Here is a 21,907-nt window from a genome sequence, read left to right as displayed (position 1 = left end):
AACTTTTCAAAATTAAAATTAGCAAAGAAGTGTTCTTTGGTCACCTATAAGCTGACAAAGTGACAAATCTATACGTCTACTGAATATGTACATGTAAAGAGGAGTGAATTCATTTCCTAAGACTGCTGTAACAAACTATCACAAACTGTGGAACTTAAAACAACAGAAATTTATTGTTTTGTGGCTCTGGAGGCTAGAAGTAAGAAAGCGATGTGTTGGCAGCAGGGTCATGCTCTCTGACAGATCTGAAAAAGAATGCGTTTTATACCTTTCCCTTGGCTTCAGGTGTGCTCCAGCAATCCTTGGTGTTCATTCATTGATTTGCAACTGCTTAACTCCATAATCTCTGCTTTCAAGGTCACATGGCTTTCTCCCTGTATGTCTCTGTCTTTACCTGGTCGGCATCACCCTGTGTCCATCTCTCTCTCTTCATGCGCATTTTTTTTTTTTTTTTTTTTTTTTTTTTTTTGAGATAGAGCCTCACTCTGTCGCCCAGGCTAGAGTGCAGTGGCCCGATCTCAGCTCACTGCAACCTCTGCCTCCCGGGTTCAAGCTATTCTCCTGCCTCAGCCTCCCGAGTAGCTGGAATTACAGGCATGAGCCACCACGCCTGGCTAATTTTTGTGTTTTTAGTAGAGACGGGGTTTCGCCATGTTGGCCAGGCTGGTCTCGAATTCCTGACCTCAGGTGATCCGCCCGCCTCGGCCTCCCAAAGTGCTGGAATTACAAGCGTGAGCCACCGTGCCCGGCCTGCATATATGTATGTACGTATACATGTGTCTATCTATCTAGCTAGCTAGACACTAGGCATTTTGGATTAGGCGCCCACCTATGCCTGCATGACTTCATCTTAACAAATGACATCTGCAATGACCCTATTTCCACATAAGGTCACATTCTCAGTTACTGCAGGTTAGGACTTAACATAGCTTTTTGGGGACGGGAAGAATCATGGGGGAAGACACAATTCAACCCATAACAAGGAATAATTTTGACAGTCATTGACAATTTGCAGATGTTAAGGCTCAAAAACAAACTATAATATTATTGTTCATTAACACATAAATGTGTAGGTATGTTTTTTCCCCTTAAAAAGACACACTGGTGTAATTAAAAACAATCTACTACTTTTCCCTTTAGTGCTGTAATTTTTTTAACTGGAATGATTACTTCAATAAAAGAAAAATTTCACTATCTGCGTTTCTTTTGCGGGCATCGTTATTATCCATCTCACCATTACTACTGAAAATCACTGTGTTAAAAACAATGCGTACGGGTGTCAACCAGGCCAGCTGGCCACTGCTGGACCGGGTAGGGCCGTCGGCCCGCAGGACCCCGAACCCTCCGGATGCCTTTCTCTTCGGACGCTCTCTTTCCCAGGAGTCTCCGCGGCGGAGCGCCCCATCGCCCTAAATGCCACTGGCTGACGCAGCCCAAAAAAAAAACCCGATGGCCCGCTTATCCCACACTAGGGGGCGCCTGGTTCTTCAGCCGCCACAGAGCGCTCTGGATGCCTGAAGCCCGCCCAGCTCGCCGCCTCTGGAAAAGCTCAACACCGTTTCTCCGCCCTTCCCGAGATTGCCAACGAGGCAGGCTCTGATGCGCATGCGCAAACACGTTCACCACGCTCCGAGCTAAGGCGCATGCGTTCCCTGAAATTGCCGCCACCGGGTCTACCTTCCAGTTTCCAGTTCCGGCCTCCAAGGGGCGGGCAGAAGTTGGAAACATGCGGCTGTCGGTCGCTGCAGCGATCTCCCATGGCCGCGTATTTCGCCGTATGGGCCTCGGTCCGGAGTCCCGCATCCATCTGTTGCGGAACTTGCTCACAGGGCTGGTGCGGCACGAACGCATCGAGGCACCATGGGCGCGTGTGGACGAAATGAGGGGCTACGCGGAGAAGGTGAGGAGCGGGGCCCTCTTGTCCACTCTGCGGGTCTGGTCTGAGGGGGCGGAGCCGGCTGCAAGTGGAAAGGGACCGGGACCAACCTGGTAAACCATTCCCCAAGTCTGAGTCCCCCAGAACCTTGGGCTGAACCCGCCCCTCCATCGCTTCTAATGGAAGACTGGTTAGGGCTGCGGAGTTAGGGGTGGCGTAGATTGGAGATGCTTTGCTAGTGGAAAGAATGGATTGCCGTCCGGCATTAGAGAAATTAGATTGGCACCTTGTTTTCTTGCTCGGTTGGATCCGTGATGTTACGTCCTCACAGCTCATCGACTATGGGAAGCTGGGAGACACTAACGAACGAGCCATGCGCATGGCTGACTTCTGGCTCACAGTGAGTGCGACCTATCTGCCTTCAAAATCCCACCCTTTGCTCCCTGGGGGTGGGGGTTGGAAAAAGGAGAACTATGCAGAATTAAACTTGGGTACTCACTTATGGGCCAGTGCTGCTAACTAAATTAGAAACTGTGTCTTAAGTTAGTTGAAGTCGATGTGAATATATCTCTGCACAACTGCCTTTAAACGACCCCTTTGTGTAACACTGACTCTGCCAGATTGGCGAGGGGAGGGGGAGGTCTTTCTATGTGTGGATGGACCTTACCTTTGGGAATGGTGTAAAGTTAAATGCCTCTGCAGTTTTGCCTGACTCTGCTGTCTCTTGGATAATTCTCCCTCTAGGAGAAGGATTTGATCCCAAAGCTGTTTCAAGTACTGGCCCCTCGGTACAAAGATCAAACTGGGGGCTACACAAGAATGCTGCAGATCCCAAATCGGAGTTTGGATCGGGCCAAGATGGCAGTGATCGAGTATAAAGGGAATTGCCTCCCACCCCTGCCTCTGCCTCGCAGAGACAGCCACCTTACACTCCTAAACCAGCTGCTGCAGGGTTTGCGGCAGGACCTCAGGCAAAGCCAGGAAGCAAGCAACCACAGCTCCCACGCAGCTCAAACACCAGGGATTTAACTGGATCTGAAGAGTCTGCAGCCCTTAATCAGTACCCATGATAACAGGCCTTTGGAGCACTTTTACTCTCTGAGAAGAACTGGAGCTAGAGATGTAAAATGGACAGTCTTGATGGGGTTGAGAACCTTCTGGGGAGCCAGATGACCCTCTCTTTGCACAATAGATAAAAGTCTTTATATGAATATATATAAATTTATTTCTTTTTTCCTTCCTGTGGGATTTCTGGAGAATGAGAATTATCCAAATGCTCAGTCTACCTGAGATAGTAAATTCATGGCTTATGCTTCTGGTCCTTAAATTTGGGTTATTTTCGGTTAGTGCAATTTTGTTTTTCTTAATGCCAGTTTACATGGGAATGCATCCTATAATTCCAAATGTTGCTAGAGGTGGTTGTGTTTTGACATCTGGTCTCCTAGAGATGAGTGCTTGGGATTTCTTAGAGAAAGATTACTTCCTGACAGGGGTAGGGGAGTGACAATCTGCAAGTGAAACTTCCTTAAACAATCTAGTACCCTGCGAACCTTCAGGGGATACTGCATCAGTCCTCTGTTTTGAGGCAGGATCACACATTACCTTAATGTGTTCCCTTCAACCCCCTGAATGGGCCTGGGAGGAGAGGACCCAAGAATTCAGATGTTCCACCAGTTTGGCCAAAGGGGTGGAGACATTCAGCAGAGGATGTTGGGCTCCAGGATAAGCTCCTTCCTCTTGGTTGGGGGAAGGGGTAAGAAAGAGGGTCTATGCGAGAGAAGGATTAGGAAATTAAACCTCCTAGGAATTTCCTGGAAGTTTTTATTGTTGTCAAATCTGGCCTCTCTGGGAACCCAGAAAAGGGAAATCCGGCTTCAGAATGTGAGAAGCTGGGAGCCCCTTTCTTGGCACAGCCAGGCTGCCGTTCCCTTGGGTTCAGAGGCTTTAGTAGGGTGGTAGTTATGGAAAGACTTAGAAAGGAGCCATCAGTCTTGGTCCGAACACTTGATAGCAGTGCCTGATAATTGCCATATCCCCAGTAAAGTAGGTAGAAGAGATTTTATCTTAGGCTCTATCTTCTGAGTGTATTTGGCCCACTGAACCCATCCACTGTCGGAGATAATAAGTAAGAGTAAGGGTAAAGGGATCACTGGTGTAGCAGACATGGCTTCAGTGACAGAATGAACTATTCTGGTGCTAATTTAGCTGTAGCTGCCTTAGTCTGATACTCATCTACTCCCAACAGAGCTCTTTATCTCTTTTTCTCTACTCTGGTTTGTTCTTCACACTATAGCCAGAAAGCTGTTATATTTTAAATGAAATATAGTAGACACTCAAAACATTTATGAAATAAAGCTACAACTCTGCTTCTGCTAAAAAATATACCCCTCTTCTGTCTTAGCATGAATATCCACCCTAGCTAGGTATCTAGGAGTCATACCTAACTTCTAGAGAAACCACTTTACTTAAAACCACATCTTTATTTTAAATAGATGGATTGTGGCTGGGCTCCTGTAGCTTTTCCTCTTAGACCCCAGAAATATATCTCCCTTTGGGACTTCCAACAGTTCCCTACATGCTTTTTGAGCATCTGCTAGTTCCCAGCATCAATTTAGGCAGAAGGGATACAATATCCACTGTTCGTCTAATAGAGACTAGAGATAAGAAACAACCTGTACCATCAATGAGCTCACAGTAACAGGCCACTGCCACTACCACAGTGGCCTCAAGGGACACTGCTTCCCCTTTAATATTTTGGTCCAAATAAAAGTACATGAATCCTAAAACATTTGCTAAAGGCTCAGGGATAACACAAAGAAAGTAACAGCATCGAGAATTTTACTGCCGGGTGCGGTGGCTCACGCCTGTAATCCCAGCACTTTGGGAGGCCAAGGCGGGTGGATCGTAAGGTCAGGAGATCAAGACCATCCTGGCTAACATGGTGAAACCCCGTCTCCACTAAAAATACAAAAAGTTAGCTGGGCGTGGTGGCGGGCACCTATAGTCCCAGCTACTCAGGAGGCTGAGGCAGGAGAATGGCGTGAACCTGGGAGGCGGAGCTTGCAGTGAGCTGAGATTGTGCCACTGCACTCCAGCCTGGGCAACAGAGCGAGACTCTGTCTCAAAAAAAAAAAAAAAGAATTTTACTAATCTGGCTTATAAATAACTTTTCTTCAACTAGTGGACTGCTCCCCCCAAGTCCATCTAGGCACCTCTTTAATGCATTCCAAACCCAAGAGCACCACTCTCAAAGGTTCCCACCGTCTTGGGCTCCAGTTCTTTACAGTAAGGTAGACAAAGTAATGATCACTTCTTTCTCAAAAGGTAACAAGTTTAGGCTTTACAGTTAATACACTGTAAGCCTGATATCTTGGGGAGATGACTAGAAAAGTCAGAGATTATTTCCTTACCCTCATCGACACTGAAATTAACAAGTCATGTTTATTTCCGTAATGTTTCTCAAATCTGCAGTCAACTTGCTCCCTAATAAGAAATCCAAGATACCTCTATCCTGGATTACTGCAACAACCTCCTAACTTACCTCCCTCTACACTTTGGCTGTACTGACGGGAATCTGATCATCTTAATTCCCTGGTGATGATCTCCAGTTGCTTATTTCCTATGGGATCCTTATCATGACTCCCCTCCTTGTTCAGGCATCTACTCATCACTCCAACTACTTCCTTTGCCTCTAAATGCTATGCTCTAGAAGCATAAAAGTTCCTATTTTGGATGTTTCCCTGTGCACAGCTCCCCTGTCCACAACCTTTTGTTAAAGCAGTACCTGCCATGCAGAGAGCCTTCTCCCTTTTACCCATGTAACTTACACACAAACTTTTGGTATCACCTAGGTGGCTCCCCGCCCATCCCCACAGCTAAATTCATGACTTCGTCAACTGAGGTGCTCTATGTTTCGATAATACACTGAATTTGCCACATTGCATTACAGTTTCCTACAGAACATTAGTTCCTGAATGGGTTGTAGTGGACAGGCCTAAACTAAGTTAAGGCAGTGAGAATCTAAGCTCTATTCTGCCTAGATGAATAAATTGGCATGTTATTCTAAGTGCCACTGGGGAACTGGCTTTAGGCAGAAGATAACACTGAGAGTGGCAGATTAGAACAACTAAAACTACAGCACCAAGAGCTCCCAAACTGGAATCCTAGTTACGTTGGAATAATAATCTTTTTTAGTGATTATTCCCATTTGGATCTGAATTTTCTGTTAATTGCTACTAAAAGTAATCTGATAATTTGTGTAACACTGAACCTTTAAACAAGTGCTTCTCAAAAATTGTGACTGTGACCTACAGGTCAAAAAACATTTTACATCAGAACAGATTATTCATAAACATAAATGATTGAAACAAAGTCTTCATAAAATGTTATTTACCTTTACAAATATGATCTACCCTCATATTTTCTACTTGTTCACCTTTTATATGCTGGCCCCAATTCACTAAATTGATTTTACAACCCACTAATGGATTATAATCTACTCTTTGAAAAACACTTTTCATAGCCAGTATTCCAGTGACTAACCACTGCCTTCGCTGGATAAAAATCCAGACATTTAATGACACAAAGGTCATCTATGACCTGGTCCCGGCCACTTCTCAGCCTCCTCTCCTACCACTATTTGCAGCCACCCTTCATGAGAAACTCCTTGTTATTCTCTGACTATATTACTACTTGGTGTATGATGTTCCCTCTACTATAATGCTTGCCCTCTTTCAAGTCCACTCCTACTTGTCATTCAAATATTTGCTCAGAAGTCACTTTTCTGAGGCCCCAAACTCCACATCACCGTCCAAATGGGCTCAGGCCTCTCTTGTGTACTGTTATTTATAATCCTGTGGGCATACACCTAACTTGTTGCCTGTCTACTTAACTGATCCCTTCATTCAGCCAAACTGCTGAAGCCAGAGATTGGGACTCATTCTTGATAACTCTATCATAAGGCCTGATACAAAATAGGTGCTCAATATATGTTCATTAAATAAGGAGGAGTAAGCTACATCCATGCCATATTCAACTCTCTGGCTGAGCTTTACAAACAATAAACATGGTACCACATGTAGAGATAGGGTTAAGCTACACTACTGAGTATACCAAGCAAAAGAAATGGTCTCCTTCCTCTTCCAGAACTTAAATGCTTATAATGATTGTCAAGAATGTGAGCATATTTCTAATTCATTTCCCACACATTTTATATTCCAATTTTCTGGAATATTTCTAACCAATCCACAGATAGAAAACACCTATAAATTTTCCAAGACTAGCCAAAAGCTGAAAGGTTGTGTTTTTTGTAAAGTGTTGACAGAATTACCCAAGCAAAACTCAGCACTATTCCAATGATCCAATTTCTTTTTTTTTTTTTTTTAGTTAACACATCCATCACCACGTATGCTGTACATTAGATCTCCAGAACTTGTTCATCTTATAACTGAAAGTTTAGACCCTTTGATCAACATCTCTATTTCCCTCATACCTCAGACCCTGGCAATGACTGTTCTACTCTGTTTCTATGAGTTCAATGTTTTTACATTTCAAATATAAATGAGCTCATACGTAATTTTCTTTCTGTGTCTATCTGACTCATTTAGCATAATGTTCTTCTGGTTTATCCACATTGTCATGAATAGCAGGATTTCCTTTTTTATGGCTAAATACAATTCCATTGTATATAAATATACCACATTCTCTTTATCTATTTATGTGTCGACAGACACTTAGATTGTTTCTGTATCTTGGCTATTGTAAATAAGGCTGCAGTGAACATGGGAATGCAGATATCTCTCTTCAGGATCCTGATTTTGTTTCCCAGAAGTGGTATTGCTGGATCATAGGGTAGTTCTATTTTTAATTTTTTGAAGAACCTTCATACTACTGTTTCCCATAGTGGCTGTACCAATTTACATTCCCACCAAGAGTGTACAAGTGTTCCCCTTTCTCCACATCCTCACCAACACTTGTCATCTCCTATCTTTTTTTATAACAGCCATGCTAACAAGTGTAGGATGATCTCTCATTATGGTTTTGATTTACATTTCTCTGATGATTAGTGGTGCTGAACACTTTTTCATGTATTTCTTCTTTAGAAAAATATCTATTCAGATCCTTTACCTATTTTCAAATCAGATTTTTTGTGTTTTCTTGCTATTGAGTTGTGTGAGTTCCTTATATATTTTGGATATCAGCCCCTTATCAGATATGGTTTGCAAATATTTTCTTCCATTCGGTAAGTTACCTTTTCATTTTGTTGTTTCCTTTGATGTACAGAGCCTTTTAGTTTGATGTGGTACCACTTGTTTATTTTTATTTTGTTTGCCTATGCTTTTCGTGTCATATCTGAAAAATCATTGCCAAGGCCAATGTCAAGGAGCTGTTCCCCTATGTTTTCTTCTAAGAGTTTTACAGTTTCACATCTTACATTTAAGTCTTGAATCCATTCCAAATTCATTTTTATATGGTGTAATACAAAAGTCCATTTTTGTCATTTTGCATATGTCTATCCAGTTTTCCCAACACTATTTATTGAAGGGATTTTTGTTCCTCACTGTGTATTCTTGGTGCCTCATCAAAGATTAGTTGACCAGTTGGGCATGGTGGCTCACACCTGTAACCCCAGCACCTTGAGAGGCAGGGGCAGGAGGATCACTTGAGCACAAGAGTTTGAAACCAGGCTGGGCAACATCCGGAGACCTCATCTCTACAAAAAAAATCAAGAAAATTAGCTGAATGTGGTGGTGTGTGCTTGTAGTCCCAGCTCCTCAGGAGGCTAAGGTGGGAAGATCACTTGAGCCCGGGAAGTCAGGGCTGCAGTGAGCCAAGATTGTGCCTCTGCACTCCAATCTGGGTGACACAGCAAGACCCTATTAAAAAAAAAGAAAAAAAGATCAGTTGACCACATGACCATATATGCATGGGTTTATTTCTGAGTTCTCTATCCTGTTTTATTGGTCTGTGTGTCTATGTTTAAGTTGTACATGCAAAACAGTATGGTACATAATGTTTTGATTACTGTAACTTTGAATGTAGTTTGAAATCAGCAAAGGTGACGCCTCCAGTTTTGTTCTTTATCAAGATTATTTATTCTATTTGTAGTCTTTTGTTGTCCTGTACTAATTTTAGGACTTTTTTCTACATCTATGAAAAATGCCATGGAATTTTCATAGGGATTGAATTGAATGTGTAGATCACTTTGGGTAACATGGACGTTTTAATATTATTAATTCTTCCAATCCATAAACATGGGATGTATTTCCAGCTATTTGTTCTTTTTCAGTTTCTTTCATTGGCACCTCATAGTTTTCAGTGTATAGATCTTTTTTTTTTATACTTTAAGTTTTAGGGTACATGTGCACAACATGCAGGTTTGTTACATATGTATACAAGTGTATAGATCTTTGTGTGTGTGTGTGTATGTAGATTTTTCACCTCCTTGGTTAAATTTATTCTTAAGATTTTATTCTTTTTGATGCTATTATAAACAGGACTGTTTTCTTTATTTTCTTTTGCAGTCCAGTTTTACATTATACATTCTTCATTACAACAACGGTATAATTATATTGTTCAGCACTCATTACTAAACAGTGAACTACTTAAGAGCACAAACACATCTAATTCACTTTTCCCACCACCCTGTAAAGAGCATGAGACAAAATAGACATCTATAAATGTCTGTTGAATGAATCAATGTGTTATACTGAGTTCTTCTGCTTAGCTCTGTCTTTTGGACTCACTGACTCCTTCCTTCTCCTGTTTCCTCCTTCTTCATCTAAAAAAGAACTTCCTGCAAAGCTGATTCCCTATTGTTCATGCCTGGGTAATATCTGTACCCCTAAGGCTTTCCTCTCTGTGCTCTTAAATGCATGGGCATAGTGTAGCTCTCCTTTAGTTTCTGGGATATAAATTTGTTAGTTACTGATGTTTTCGTTTTGTTTTCGTTTTCATTTTTTGAGGCAATTCTCCTGCCTCAGCCTCCCAAGTAGCTGGGATTACAGGTGCCTGCTACCAGGCCTGGCTAATTTTTGTATTTTTAGTAGAGACGGTGTTTCACCATGTTGGTCAGGCTGGTCTTAAACTCCTGATCTCAGGTGATCCGCCCGCCTCGGCCTCCCAAAGTACTGGGATCACAGGCGTGAGCCACTGAGCCCAGCCTTAAATTTGGTAGTTAAATCTGAGATATCTTAATAATAGAAATGGTTTGTGTGCTTACATTTCCAGGAAAGGACTAAACTTTTCTGACATTTTTGCATTCTGTTCCACAACATATCTGTTTAATAGAAAAATAATGTTTTTAATTTTCACAAGTTAAATATTGTACATTACACATACACACACACACATGAACACACACAATTTTCTATCAAAATTGATGTCTTGGGAAGACAAGCCTTGTTTACACGGTGGTTTCATATATACCTTGGTACACCACTGTGTGGCCCAGTACAGGAAGCACAGCATTAAAGGGTTTTTCTGCTATTCACTTGAAAACACAAAAGGAGATGAAAACACAAAAGCTGTACCTAGGGATGTCACTGAAGACTTAATGACATTGTCCTGGCTTAATTTCTAACTACTTTTCCTTAAAATGGTTTCATAACCTTTCCTACAATTACTTCTCCTTTTATCCCAGAAGGAATAAAAAGAAAAAGAAGATAGTTCAGTTTCATATGTGCTGCATTTGAGATGCCTGGAAGCATCTGGAGCTTGAGAAAGAGGCTTTGCTGGAAGAACAAATTTGGGAGTTGTCAGCAATTAAAGCTAAATAAATGGATAGAGTGACTCAGAGTATATATGTAGAGCAAGAGGAGGCTGAGGTCAGGCAGTAGGGAACAGACAGGATAGAGAACTTTTGAAGGAGACTGAGAATTTTTTAAGAGAGGAAAGGGAACCTGCAAAATTCATCACAGTACCCAGCATGTGTCTTCTTTGTCATAGGAGGCACTCAATAATTAATCAATATTTCTTCTCTCTCCAAAGCACTATGCTTTGAAATATAGGAATGGCCCCTCAAAGGCCCAAAAGACCAGTTAGAGAGACAGATCATAAATAAATACAACATAGTAAAACAGATACTATGAACGTGGTTGCACCTGAGGCCTACTGGAGTACCAAGAAAGGAAGTGGTCCATGCAGAACTTCTCAAAAGAAACAATGCTAGGGCTGAATCTTGAAGAATGATTAGGAACTCATCAAGCATTGGGGAAAGAAATTAGTTTGGAGGGCATTCCATGCAGCAAGATCTGTAGGTATTAATGCATTGAATTATGAAATGGTATAGAGTGGTTGAGAAATTCCAATTAATTTGGCACAGCAGGGATTTAAGATTTGAGGAAAAAGTAAAGGAAGAGAAGCTGGAAAGCCAGGCAAGACCAGGTTACAAAGGACCCTGTAAGATATGATAAAGTGTTTGGATTTTATCCTGAAGACTAAGGGAAGCCACCAGTATTTTTAAATGGAGAAAAGAGGGATAAGATTAACATTTCAGAAAGATCATTCTTGCATCAGACTGTAAGATAGGTGAGAGGGACAAGATTAGAAGCTGGTAAAAAAAAAAAATAAAAATAAAAATAAAAAAAGATTAGAAGCTGGTAAACCAAATAGGAAGCTAGTTAAGGAGTCTAAGTGGAGTTGGAAACCCAGATTAGGCCAAAAACAGGGAAAACCTAGAGAAGCTGACAGAACAAACGGCCATAGAAAAGGGAGAATAGGCTAGACACATTGTATGTGATTACATGAGGTGGAGGAGAAATTAAGAGTCGAGGATATAACACCAGGTTTCTGTTCGGGTAGTTGGGTAGAGAAATTCTATTCACATATTCACAGAGAATGAGGATAAGTAAGAGGGGAAGTAGATCAGGAGTTACAGTGATGAACTTGGTTGTAAATATACTCATGTTAAGGAACTGTCTTGTTAACAATTGTTCTGGAGCTCAGAGGATAGAGGTAAGCTAGCAATTCAAACTTGAGAGTCATATACACATACATGGGAAATGGAGCAATTGGTTTAGATGAGATTTCTCAGACAGGAAATATAGGGGAAGAAAAAAAAGAGTCCTAGCATAGAGCCAACATACAAAGGCCAGAGAGAGAGAGAGAGAGACAGAAAGACAGAGAAAGAGAGAGTAGCCCTCTTAGGGGATTGAAAAGGAGCACTACAACTAGAACACTGCTGTCTCAAAATCCAGAGGAACAGAGTGTTGAAAATGTCAATTTGAGTCTATCTCCCCCAGTAGATTGTGAGTTATTGGGGGGCATACAATAGTTAATTTTGTATTCTCAGAACCTAACGTTGGCCAGGCTCCAGAGTATTGGTTTAAAGACTATCTTTGGCCATTGGACTTGGAAATTAGGACATTCACTATTGACCTCTGATAGAGTTGTCTCTTGAGAGGGGCAAAAGCAGAAACCATAAATACAGCTCAAGAAGTTTGGTGACCATGAAAAGGGAAGACAAGGCAGAGACACATCAGCAACTTGAAAGGGAGTCACATTTAAAAAGTCCATTTTGGGGATTTTTTTTTTTTTGCAAGGTCATTGATTTGTACAGATAGACACTTAAAGGGTATGTGTAAATTGAGGGGAAAATCCAAAATCTTGGGTTGAGAGCAAGAAGAAAGGGAGCTTTCTTCTCATTCCTTATTGTTGCTTCCATAGCTCCTCCATTTTTGTGTAAAGTCCCTTATCTTTTGGGACTCCGGACATTGGTTTTACCACTTCCTGTTAATGGTCTCGGCCTTAGCTGCTAAGGGTTAAGGATCCTAGGGCATCTTTTAGCCCAACCGGCAGGAAGTCAGTTGGCAAGCTTGCAGTTTAAGCATGTCTACTTTTCAGGAGAAAGCATGCACAGTATATACTCCACAGCTAGTAAAAAAAAAAAAAAAAAAAAAGAATCATTAAACTCGGTCAGAGACCTAACAGGATGGTCCAGAGAAAAGTGAGGGAACATGAAGTCAAAACCTGACTGAGTAGTCAATACGGAGCTGGCAGAGATAGAAGCAAATACAGGAAGGTAAAGACCTCTCTAGAGAAGTTCTGCAAACACTCGAGAACAAGATTCCCTTCCCCGTCCCACCTTTTTAATGACAGGATGGTTCATTCATGCTGGGCTAATGGAGTTTGGGGTTGGGAGAAGACAGCTCCTAATCACTCACAGATTCAGTGAAGTCTTAGTCTCAGAGTCTTGCTCACCATCCCAAGACCTGCTATCATTCCATCCATGTGCTTGCCCCATCCATGTAGTTGCTCCATCCAAGTCTCTGGCCCCACTGTTCTACATTGTCCTCACCTCCAGTAACCCATCCAACCAGCCCACTCTGTTTACCAGGCCTCTGGCCCTTTCCTGATGAGATCTGCTTTACCCCTGAAATTTTGCCCTCCAGAATCTCACTCTGTAAACCCAGCTTCTTTTCTCTGGCTCCCTCATCCCCTTACACTCAGATGTTAAACCTCTGACCTCTTGAAACTCCAGTCCTTTGGACTCTCTGTTTTACCCTTTTGTCTACCAGGCCTTTCTTCTTTTTCAACTCAGCCTGGATGTCATGAGCCAACACCACCATTCTCATGCCATGCCCTGTTGAACCCGTTGTCTTTTTCTCCCACCTACGTACTAATCACCAGATTCTCTACTCCTGTGCCTTCTTCACTGAACACTCCTAGAAACAAGAAGCATCAACAACCATTGGAATTGTCACCAACAGAGCTGGGTCCTGAACACAACTCAGCAAGCTTGGGTTGTCCAATTCCATCACCTCATTGACTCCTGCAAACTCTCTCCACTTTTTTTTTTTTTTTTTTTTTTTGAGATGCAGTCTCGCTCTGTCACCCAGGCGGGAGTGCAGTGGCGTGATCTCAGCTCACTACAACCTCCATCTCCCAGGTTCAAGTGATTCTCCTACCTCAGCCTCCTGAGTAGCTGGGACTACAGGCATGCGCCAGCACACCTGGCTAATTTGTGTGTGTTTGTGTGTGTGTGTGTGTTTAGTAGAGACAGGGTTTTGCCACGTTGGACAGGCTGGTCTCAAACTCCTGACCTCAGATGATCCGCCTACCTCGGCCTCCCAAAGTGCTGAGATTACAGGCATGAGCCACCCCGCCCAGCCTTTCTCCACTTTTCTTAAACCCTCTACTTCACCTTCACCTCTGTCAGCACTTAACCTCACTGCCTATTCTGCAAAAAAGAAAAAGGAGTCTGTAGGCAAAGTTCTCTCAATTTCCTGTCCTCGTGATCCTTATCTGTACCCACAAACTAGGCAATTAGTTGAAAGAGTATTTACTGAAGACAATTCACCCAATGACCAAGCTACCCAAAGTCCAATTCGCCAAATTTTCCAAATTTATCAACTTAGAAAAATCTGCTTTTGGACACCAATATCTAATTTAGTGAAATTATCCATTCAAAAATTTGTTTATATCAGCAATTTATAAAGTTTATGGCAACTGTGTTGCATGGAAAAGTTTAACAGCTTTATGGATTCTATTATTTAAGATTTGCAACTGATTTCAGTTTGACTTAGTTTAGTTTTAGTTTTACCAGTTTCTTCATTAGACTCATTGCACAGTGGATTTCAGTCAAACTCCACTGAATGTCAGTTTTGTGTGTGATACACATTTCAGACATTTATGATTCAAATGCCTAAAACAAATAGATAATGCTCATTTGATGAAGATGATAAAAGTCTCTGAATTTACAGTGTTGAAATGAGCACTTTCCAATTCACTCTATGAGGCAGGTTAATTACCCTGATACTAAAACCAAAGATGTAACAGGAAAACAAAAATACAGATCAATATCTCATGTGAATATGCAAAATTCCTCAACAAAATACCAGTAAACTGAATCTAACAGCATATAAAAAGAGTTACCACCATGTCAAATGGGGTTTATCCCAGAAATGCAACATTGGTTTTCCATCCTAAAATCAATTAATATAATACACGATATCATATCAAGAGAATAATAAATGAAACCACATAATCATCTCAGTATACATGGAAAAGGCATTTGACAAAATTGGACACCTTTTCATCATAAAACACCCAGTAAACTAGGAAAAAAGGGAATTTTTTCAACCTGATAAAAGGCATGTATGAAAAACTGTACCTAACATTATACTTAATATTAGAAGACTGGATGATTTCCCTCTAAAATCAAGAATAACACAGGGAGGTCCACTCTTGCCTCAACATTGTACTAGAGGTTCCACAAGAGCCACTGGAAAAGAAAATGAAAGACTTTTATATTGGAAAGGAAGAAGTAAAACTATCTACTTGCAGGTGACAAGGTCTTGTATATAAAAAATCCTAAGGAATTTACCAAAAAAAAAAAACCCTATGAAAACTAATAAATAAGTTCAGCAAGGCTACAGGATACAAGATGGGAATACGAAAATCAACTGTATGCAAAAATCAATTGTATTTCTGCACCGTAACAAGAAACAACTCAAAAAGGAAATTAACAATTCGATTTACAATAACATCAAATAGAATAAAATGCTCAGGAATAAACCTAAGAAAAGGACAAGACTTATACACTGAAAGCTACAAAACATTGTTGAGAGAAATGTTAAAATGCCTAAATAAATAGAAAGACATTATATGTTCAGGGATTAGAAAATATCACATTATTAAGATGCCAAACTGATTTACAGATTCAACACAATCCCTATCAAAATCACAGCTATCTTTTTGTAGAAATTGCTAAACCAATCCTTAAATTCATATGGAAATTCAAGGGACTCAGAATAGCCAAAATAATCTTGAAAAAGAACAAAGCTGGAGGATTCACACTTCCAGATTTTAAAACTTACTACAACATAATCAAGACTGTGTGGTACCAGCATCTACAGATCAGTGGAATAGATTTGAGAGTCCAGAAGTAAAACATTACATTTATGTTCAATTCATTTTTGACAAAAATGATAAGAAAATTAAATAAAAGAGAAGTCTTTTCAACAAATGATGCTGGGACAACTAGATATCCACATGCAAAAGAATAAAACTGGACTCACATCATATACCAAAACTAACTAAAATGGATCATTTACCTAAAGTATGAGTTTTCTTCTAAAACTCTTAGAAGAAAACACAGCAGTAAATCTTCTTGACCTTGGACAATGATTTCTTAGATATGACACCCAAATCACAAGCAACAAAAGGAAAATCAAATAAATCTAACTTCATTAAAATTAAAAATGTTTGTGCTTCAAAGCACACTGTCAAGGAAATGAAAATTCACAAAATGGGAGAAAATATATGCAAATCACATATCTGATAAGGAACTTGTATCTAGGTATATAATTCTTGTATCTAAAGAATCCTTATGGCCTGGCGCAGTGGCTCATGCCTGTAATCCTAGCACTTTGGGAGGCCAAGATGGGTGGATCACTTGAGGTTAGGAGTTCGAAACCAGCCTGGCCAACATGATGAAACACTGTCTCTACTAAAAATACAAAAAAATAGCTGTGCATGGTGGCTGGTGCCTGTAATCTCAGCTTCTTGGAAGTCTGAGGCAGGAGAATCCGTTGAACCCGGAAGGCAGAGGTTGCAGTGAGCCAAGATCACACCACTGCACTCCAACATGGGTGACAAAGTGAAACTCCATCTCAAAAAAAAAAAGAAAAAAGAATCCTTACAACAACTCAGCAAGAAAGAAAAAATTTAATGGGCAAAGGATTTAAATAGAGATTTTTTCCCAAAGAAGGTATACAGCCAGTTTTTTGCTTTAACAAGAACTGGAAGCCCCACCAGGTTCTCGCTGTAAAGACTGGAGAAAATTTCCTCATGCATCCAGCAGGGGGACAGAAAAAGTAACAAATTTGAAATATACCCAGAGCTCTCTGTTCTCCTTAACAAGGCCTGCCCTCAAGGAAAACTGTTTTACCACAGCCTAACCAACTTGAGTTTTACCAAAGCCTAACCAACATGGGGCAAGGGAAATACCCAGCCTCAGCCCCCTCCAGCCTTCCTGTCTCTCTACAGTGGAGTAGGGGGAAGCTGAGAAGCACTTGCTAAGGTCATAGCCCAAGGACATGGGCTCATTAAAAGACTGAGACATAATTATAAGACTATATAATGCTTCCCTTATCCACCCCAACCTTCTCACTGCATCAGTGGGCTCCTGAATAATAATAACAAGGGGTTGCAGCTAAAAGAACTGCAAGCCTCAGCCCCTATTTAAGAAGGAGTCTCTAGGAAAACCCAAAGGCAAAAGGGAAGACAAAAATAAGGACACTAGGTGTTAGCTTCTGACACCACGGCTACAAGAAGTAGTAAAGGCAGCCTGACTCCTAGCCAGATAAACATAAAATCTCACATTAAAGGCCTATCTACCTCAGTTCCTTTTACCTGATACATAATATCCAGTTTCAAAAAAAAATTACAAGACAGGCTAAAAGGCAAAAAAAAAAAAAAAAAAAAAAAATCTGAAAATACAAAGCAAGCATCAGAATCAGACTTATATGCCATAGATTTTGGAATTATCAGGCTGGAAATTTAAAATAAGTATGATTATATGCTAAGGGCTCTAGTGGGAAAACTGGATAGCATACAAGAACAGATGGATAATGTAAGCAGAGTAAAGGGAACTCTAAGAGACGATGAAAAGGAAATGTTAGAAATTTAAAACAGTGTAATAGAAATAAATAATGTATGTGATGGACTCATCAGTAGACTGGACATGGCTGAGGGAAGAATCAGTGAGCTAGAAGATATATCAATAGAAATTTTCCAAACTGAAAAGCAAAGAGAAAAAGGAATGGGGAAAAAAATGAAACAGACTATCCAAGAACTGTGGGACAATAACAAAAGGTGTAACATATGTGTAATGGGAGTATCAGAAAAAAATAAAGAAAAGAAAGAAAGAGAGAGAGAGAAAAAAAAGAAAGAGAGAGAGAAAAAGAAAGAAGAGGAAAGAAAAGAAAGAAAAAGAAAGAAGGGAGGAAGGAAGAAAGAAAGAGAAAGAAAGAGGGAGGGAGGAAAGAAGGAAGGAAAGAAAGAGAGAAAGAGAGGAAGAAAAAGAAGGAAAGAAGAAGGAAGAAGAGGAGGAGGAGGAGGGAAAGAAAGGAAGGAAGGAAGGAGAGAAAGCGAGGGAGAGAAGGAGGGAGGAAGGGAGGGAGGAAGGAAGGAAGAGAGAGAGAAGGAAGGGAAGGAAGGAAGGAGAAAAGGAAAGAGAGAAAGCAAGCAAGCAAGAAAATAAATATGTAAAGTAATAATGACTCAGAGTTTTCTGAAATTAATGACAGACAGCAAGCCACAGACCCAGAAAGCCCAAAGAACAACAAGCACAATAAATACTGAAAAAAGTCTATGCCTGGGTGTATCATATTGAAACTACAAAGAGAAAATCTTGAAAGAAACCACAGAAGAAGATATACATATAGTCAATAAGCATATAAAAAAGATGCTCTGCTGGGCGTGGTGGCTCACACCTGTCATCCCAGCACTTTGGGAGGCCAAGGCAGGTAGATAACTTGAAGTCAGGAGTTCGAGACCAGCCTGGCCATCATAGTGAAGCCCCGTCTCTACTAAAAATACAAAAAATTTAGCTGGGCGTGGTGGTGCATGCCTGTAATCCTGGCTACATAGGAGGCAGGGTGGGAGGATTGCTTGAACCTGGGAAGCAGAGGTTGCAGTGAGCTGAGATTGCACCACTGCACTCCAGCCTGGGTGACAGAGTAAGATTCTGTCTCAAAAAAAAAAAAAAAAAAAAAAAGATGCTCAACATCATTAGTTATTAGGGAAATGGGAATCAAAACCACAACAATATACCACTTTATACCCAGCTGGATAACAACAAAATGACGAACAGTAAATGAGGGTTCCAGCTTCTCCGTATCCTTGTCAACAAGTGTTTGACACTTGTTTGACCAGTAAACGAACCCTCATTTACTGGTGGTGGAAGTGTAAAATAGTGCAGCTGCTTTAGCAACACTTTGGCAAATTTTCTCAAATATTTTCTAAAAATGTTCAACATAGAGTTATAACCATACCAGCAATTCCACTCCTAGGTATCTACCCAAGAAGAGAAAACATGTGTCCACACAAAAATGTATATACAAGTGTTCATAGCAGCATTACTTATAATAGCCCCAAAGTGGAAACAACCCAAATGACCATCAACTGATGAAAAGAAAAACAAGATGTGTTATATGCATACAAGGGAATATCTTCAGCCATATCTTAAGTCAAGAAATGAAGTACTGATACATGCAATGACATGGATGAATACTGAAAACATGCCAAGTGAAAGAAGCCAGATGCAAAAGGCCACATGTTGTATGATTCAATTTATATGAAATGTCCAGAATAAGCAAATTCATAGAGTCAGAAAGTAGATTATTGGTTGCCAGGAGCTGAGGGGAGAGCGAATGGAGTAACTGTTAATGGGTGTGGGGTTTCTTTTTGGGTGACAAAAATATTCTGAAATGTAATAGTGATGATAATGCACAACCCCATGAATATACTAAAAATTACTGTGAATTGTACACTTTAAAAGGATACACTTTATGGTATACATAGTGTATCTCAACAAAGCTGTTACTTTAAAAAGTAATAAAGCCAAAGTAAAAACCTGACTACTTAGAAGTAGTAACAACTATTTAATCAACAGTAAGGAGAAACAGGGATGCTCCTAAAGTACAATATTCCTATTGTGATACAAATGGAACTGGCAGAAATTTTGCAAATGTTTCTCAGATGTCACTATAGCAGGAGACCCATTTATCAATGGCCATCATGATATCTTAGAAAAATTGTCTTAGACTAATTAGTTTATAATATAATTTATATTATTAATTTTATCACTTATTGTAGTCACTATTATACAATTTACCAACCAACAAGTATGGAAATACAGTATGGCTATATTTCAGCCCACATCTACATTTCTATTAAAAGTACAAATGCACAAAAAATATTAAAGTAAAAGGAAAACTGTTGGATTGAAAATATTTTGGAAGGGAGAATTCCACCCCCCCAGATTGTATATGAAATTTTTGACATCTGAGTCATTGTACAACATTTGCAGAGTAAAATGCATAAGAAATTCCCATTCCCCAAAGTCACAGATCCAAAATAAGGAAAAACTTAGAATACACTGAACTTTGGCAAGCCATGGCAAAATGATTTCAGAGAAACAGCTGCAAATAAATTAAAAGTACAACTAAGCTAAACTAAACTCAAAATTGTCAACTGATACTTTGTAGAAATCATTAAAAGTAGTTAAAGTCAGCCCAACCATGCAAATTGTTTTAAACTTCACACGTAATTAAAAGAAACAAAATTTTGGTAAACTGATAAAATTGGTAAGTTCCAACAAATTGATCACTGCGTGAATTGAAATCCACAGGACTGGCTTTCCTTACTTCCCATCTCAGTGGATAGGAGTCCTTCCTCTTCTCCACATTTAATCCCTCCACCTGTGTTCTAGATTCCATTTCCTTCTACTTTCTCTGGCTCTTGCTCTGTGGGAGAGCATAGGGAGTTTCCTTTTCCTTTCCTAGAGCCTCTACAGGGAGTTGAAGTCCTTCAGAGCCTGGAAAACATCCTCACTCTTGAAAGATCCCAATTCAAACAGTGCTGGACTCTGGCCATTTTTTTTTTTTAATACTCCTGCTCACTTCTTCCAGGGCTGGGCTGTACCAAGGAGTTCTAATGACTTGTGATTTATAAGTATTTTGAACTAAGGCTTGGAGCAGTCTGAAACCAAGTACTAATGCTACCCAGTGCCTCCAGCTCACTAGGAAAGAACGGAGGACTAACAGAACCACTGACAACTGTCTGCCTCCCATCCTGTCACTCAAGATCATCATTCACAAGGTAGGCCTTTTGAGTCATCTCTCCTTTCTCATTTGGTCATCGCCACATTGATGTGCCCTTCCCTGACCCTAGTTGACTGGACCTCCCACTGCTTCCCTGCCTTTTAGCCTTTCCCATCATGGATTCACCCCTCAGTCTTTCCTGTTCTGAAACCTCCATTTCATGGTGACAAACTCCTGAATTCTCAGCCCCTTCATATACCTCTGAGCCTCCACTTCCTGTGTAAGAGACCTGGCTTTGCTTAAGTACTCCCCTTTTGCACATACTTTCACATATCTTTGAAGGAAAAGGGAAGGAGTCACCACTCTCCAGGCTTCCCAAGGCCTAAACAGAGACAACTATTTCTCCATCCTCACCCCTCAGCCTTTGAAATTATGCCGTCTTACACAAGACTCTACCCTCCTCAGTGTTGTCATGAAATGACTTTCCCTCTTTTTCACCAAGGACTTAGGTGTAGGTGTGTCTCTATCCTTTGTTTTCTTGCCAGTGTCCTCAACTCCTTGGTCCTTTAGGCCTATAAGGCCACCAGCTATCACTTCCCTTAACAGTGTCTTCACTCCTTTAAAGCTTTCAAGATTTCTAACATTATTGCCTCCCTCGTGCCCATTTTTCACAAAATCCCAACTCCTCTCTAGAGAGAATGAGATCATCAGGTATGATGGCCTCAAATTCCTGCCTTGTCCACCTTCTCCTCCCACTACCACATACTTCCACACATGCCCTTATCTGCACCCCACTCATCTTCCTTTTCAGTCTTGGAGGAGGAGGTACATCTCTTCCTGGCAAAGACCAATCCCTCTTTGTTGTGATGGTTAATTCTTCAGTCCCTCCTCTCTCCTCTGGGACCTTGCTCCATTCTCTCCATGAGCTCCTTACCTGAGATGTTAAACATGCTCTTGTTGCCTTCTTCCAAAGAGCTCTCTGTCAACCCTCTCTGCTCCCACTCCTCCTGCCAATACCCCAACCCACCCCACCCTCCCACCTAGGTTATCTATCCTCTCTCTCTTTTCTCTTGCATTCACTGAGTAACGGTACTTGATTCTGTTGTCTCACTAACATCTTTTCTTTATTCTGGAACAACCACCCCCTTCATGTCAGCCATTCACTTAACAAATATTGACTGAACATCACCTATGTACATATATGTGCTACAGTGGTGAACAAACCAGCTTTACCGTTTAGTGGAGTGTATAGACATTTAACCAA

General features: G+C 40.7%; 1 protein-coding gene across 1 annotated transcript; it reads left to right on the top strand.

Moving 5' to 3' along the window:
• The first annotated feature begins 1,362 nt into the window (after positions 1-1,362).
• MRPL17 (mitochondrial ribosomal protein L17) lies at positions 1,363-3,203 on the top strand. The gene is made up of 3 exons (XM_001166071.7): positions 1,363-1,900; positions 2,208-2,276; positions 2,621-3,203. Exons 1-3 carry the CDS (start codon positions 1,727-1,729, stop codon positions 2,903-2,905), a joined length of 528 nt encoding a protein of 175 aa, XP_001166071.3. The 5' UTR covers positions 1,363-1,726; the 3' UTR covers positions 2,906-3,203.
• The last annotated feature ends 18,704 nt before the right edge of the window (positions 3,204-21,907 follow it).

The sequence above is a fragment of the Pan troglodytes genome, chromosome 9, assembly GCF_028858775.2.
Source record: "Pan troglodytes isolate AG18354 chromosome 9, NHGRI_mPanTro3-v2.0_pri, whole genome shotgun sequence".
NCBI lineage: Eukaryota > Metazoa > Chordata > Mammalia > Primates > Hominidae > Pan > Pan troglodytes.
The sequence above is the reverse complement of the archived record's forward strand: the minus strand, read 5'-3'. Positions and strand labels throughout refer to the sequence as shown.

Coding starts and splice junctions, on each gene's coding strand:
- MRPL17 (XM_001166071.7), top strand. CDS start 1,727: ATGCGGCTGTCGGTCGCTGCAGCGATCTCCCATGGCCGCGTATTTCGC. Junction 1,901..2,207: donor TGAGGGGCTACGCGGAGAAG/GTGAGGAGCGGG, acceptor ACGTCCTCACAG/CTCATCGACTATGGGAAGCT. Junction 2,277..2,620: donor TGGCTGACTTCTGGCTCACA/GTGAGTGCGACC, acceptor TTCTCCCTCTAG/GAGAAGGATTTGATCCCAAA.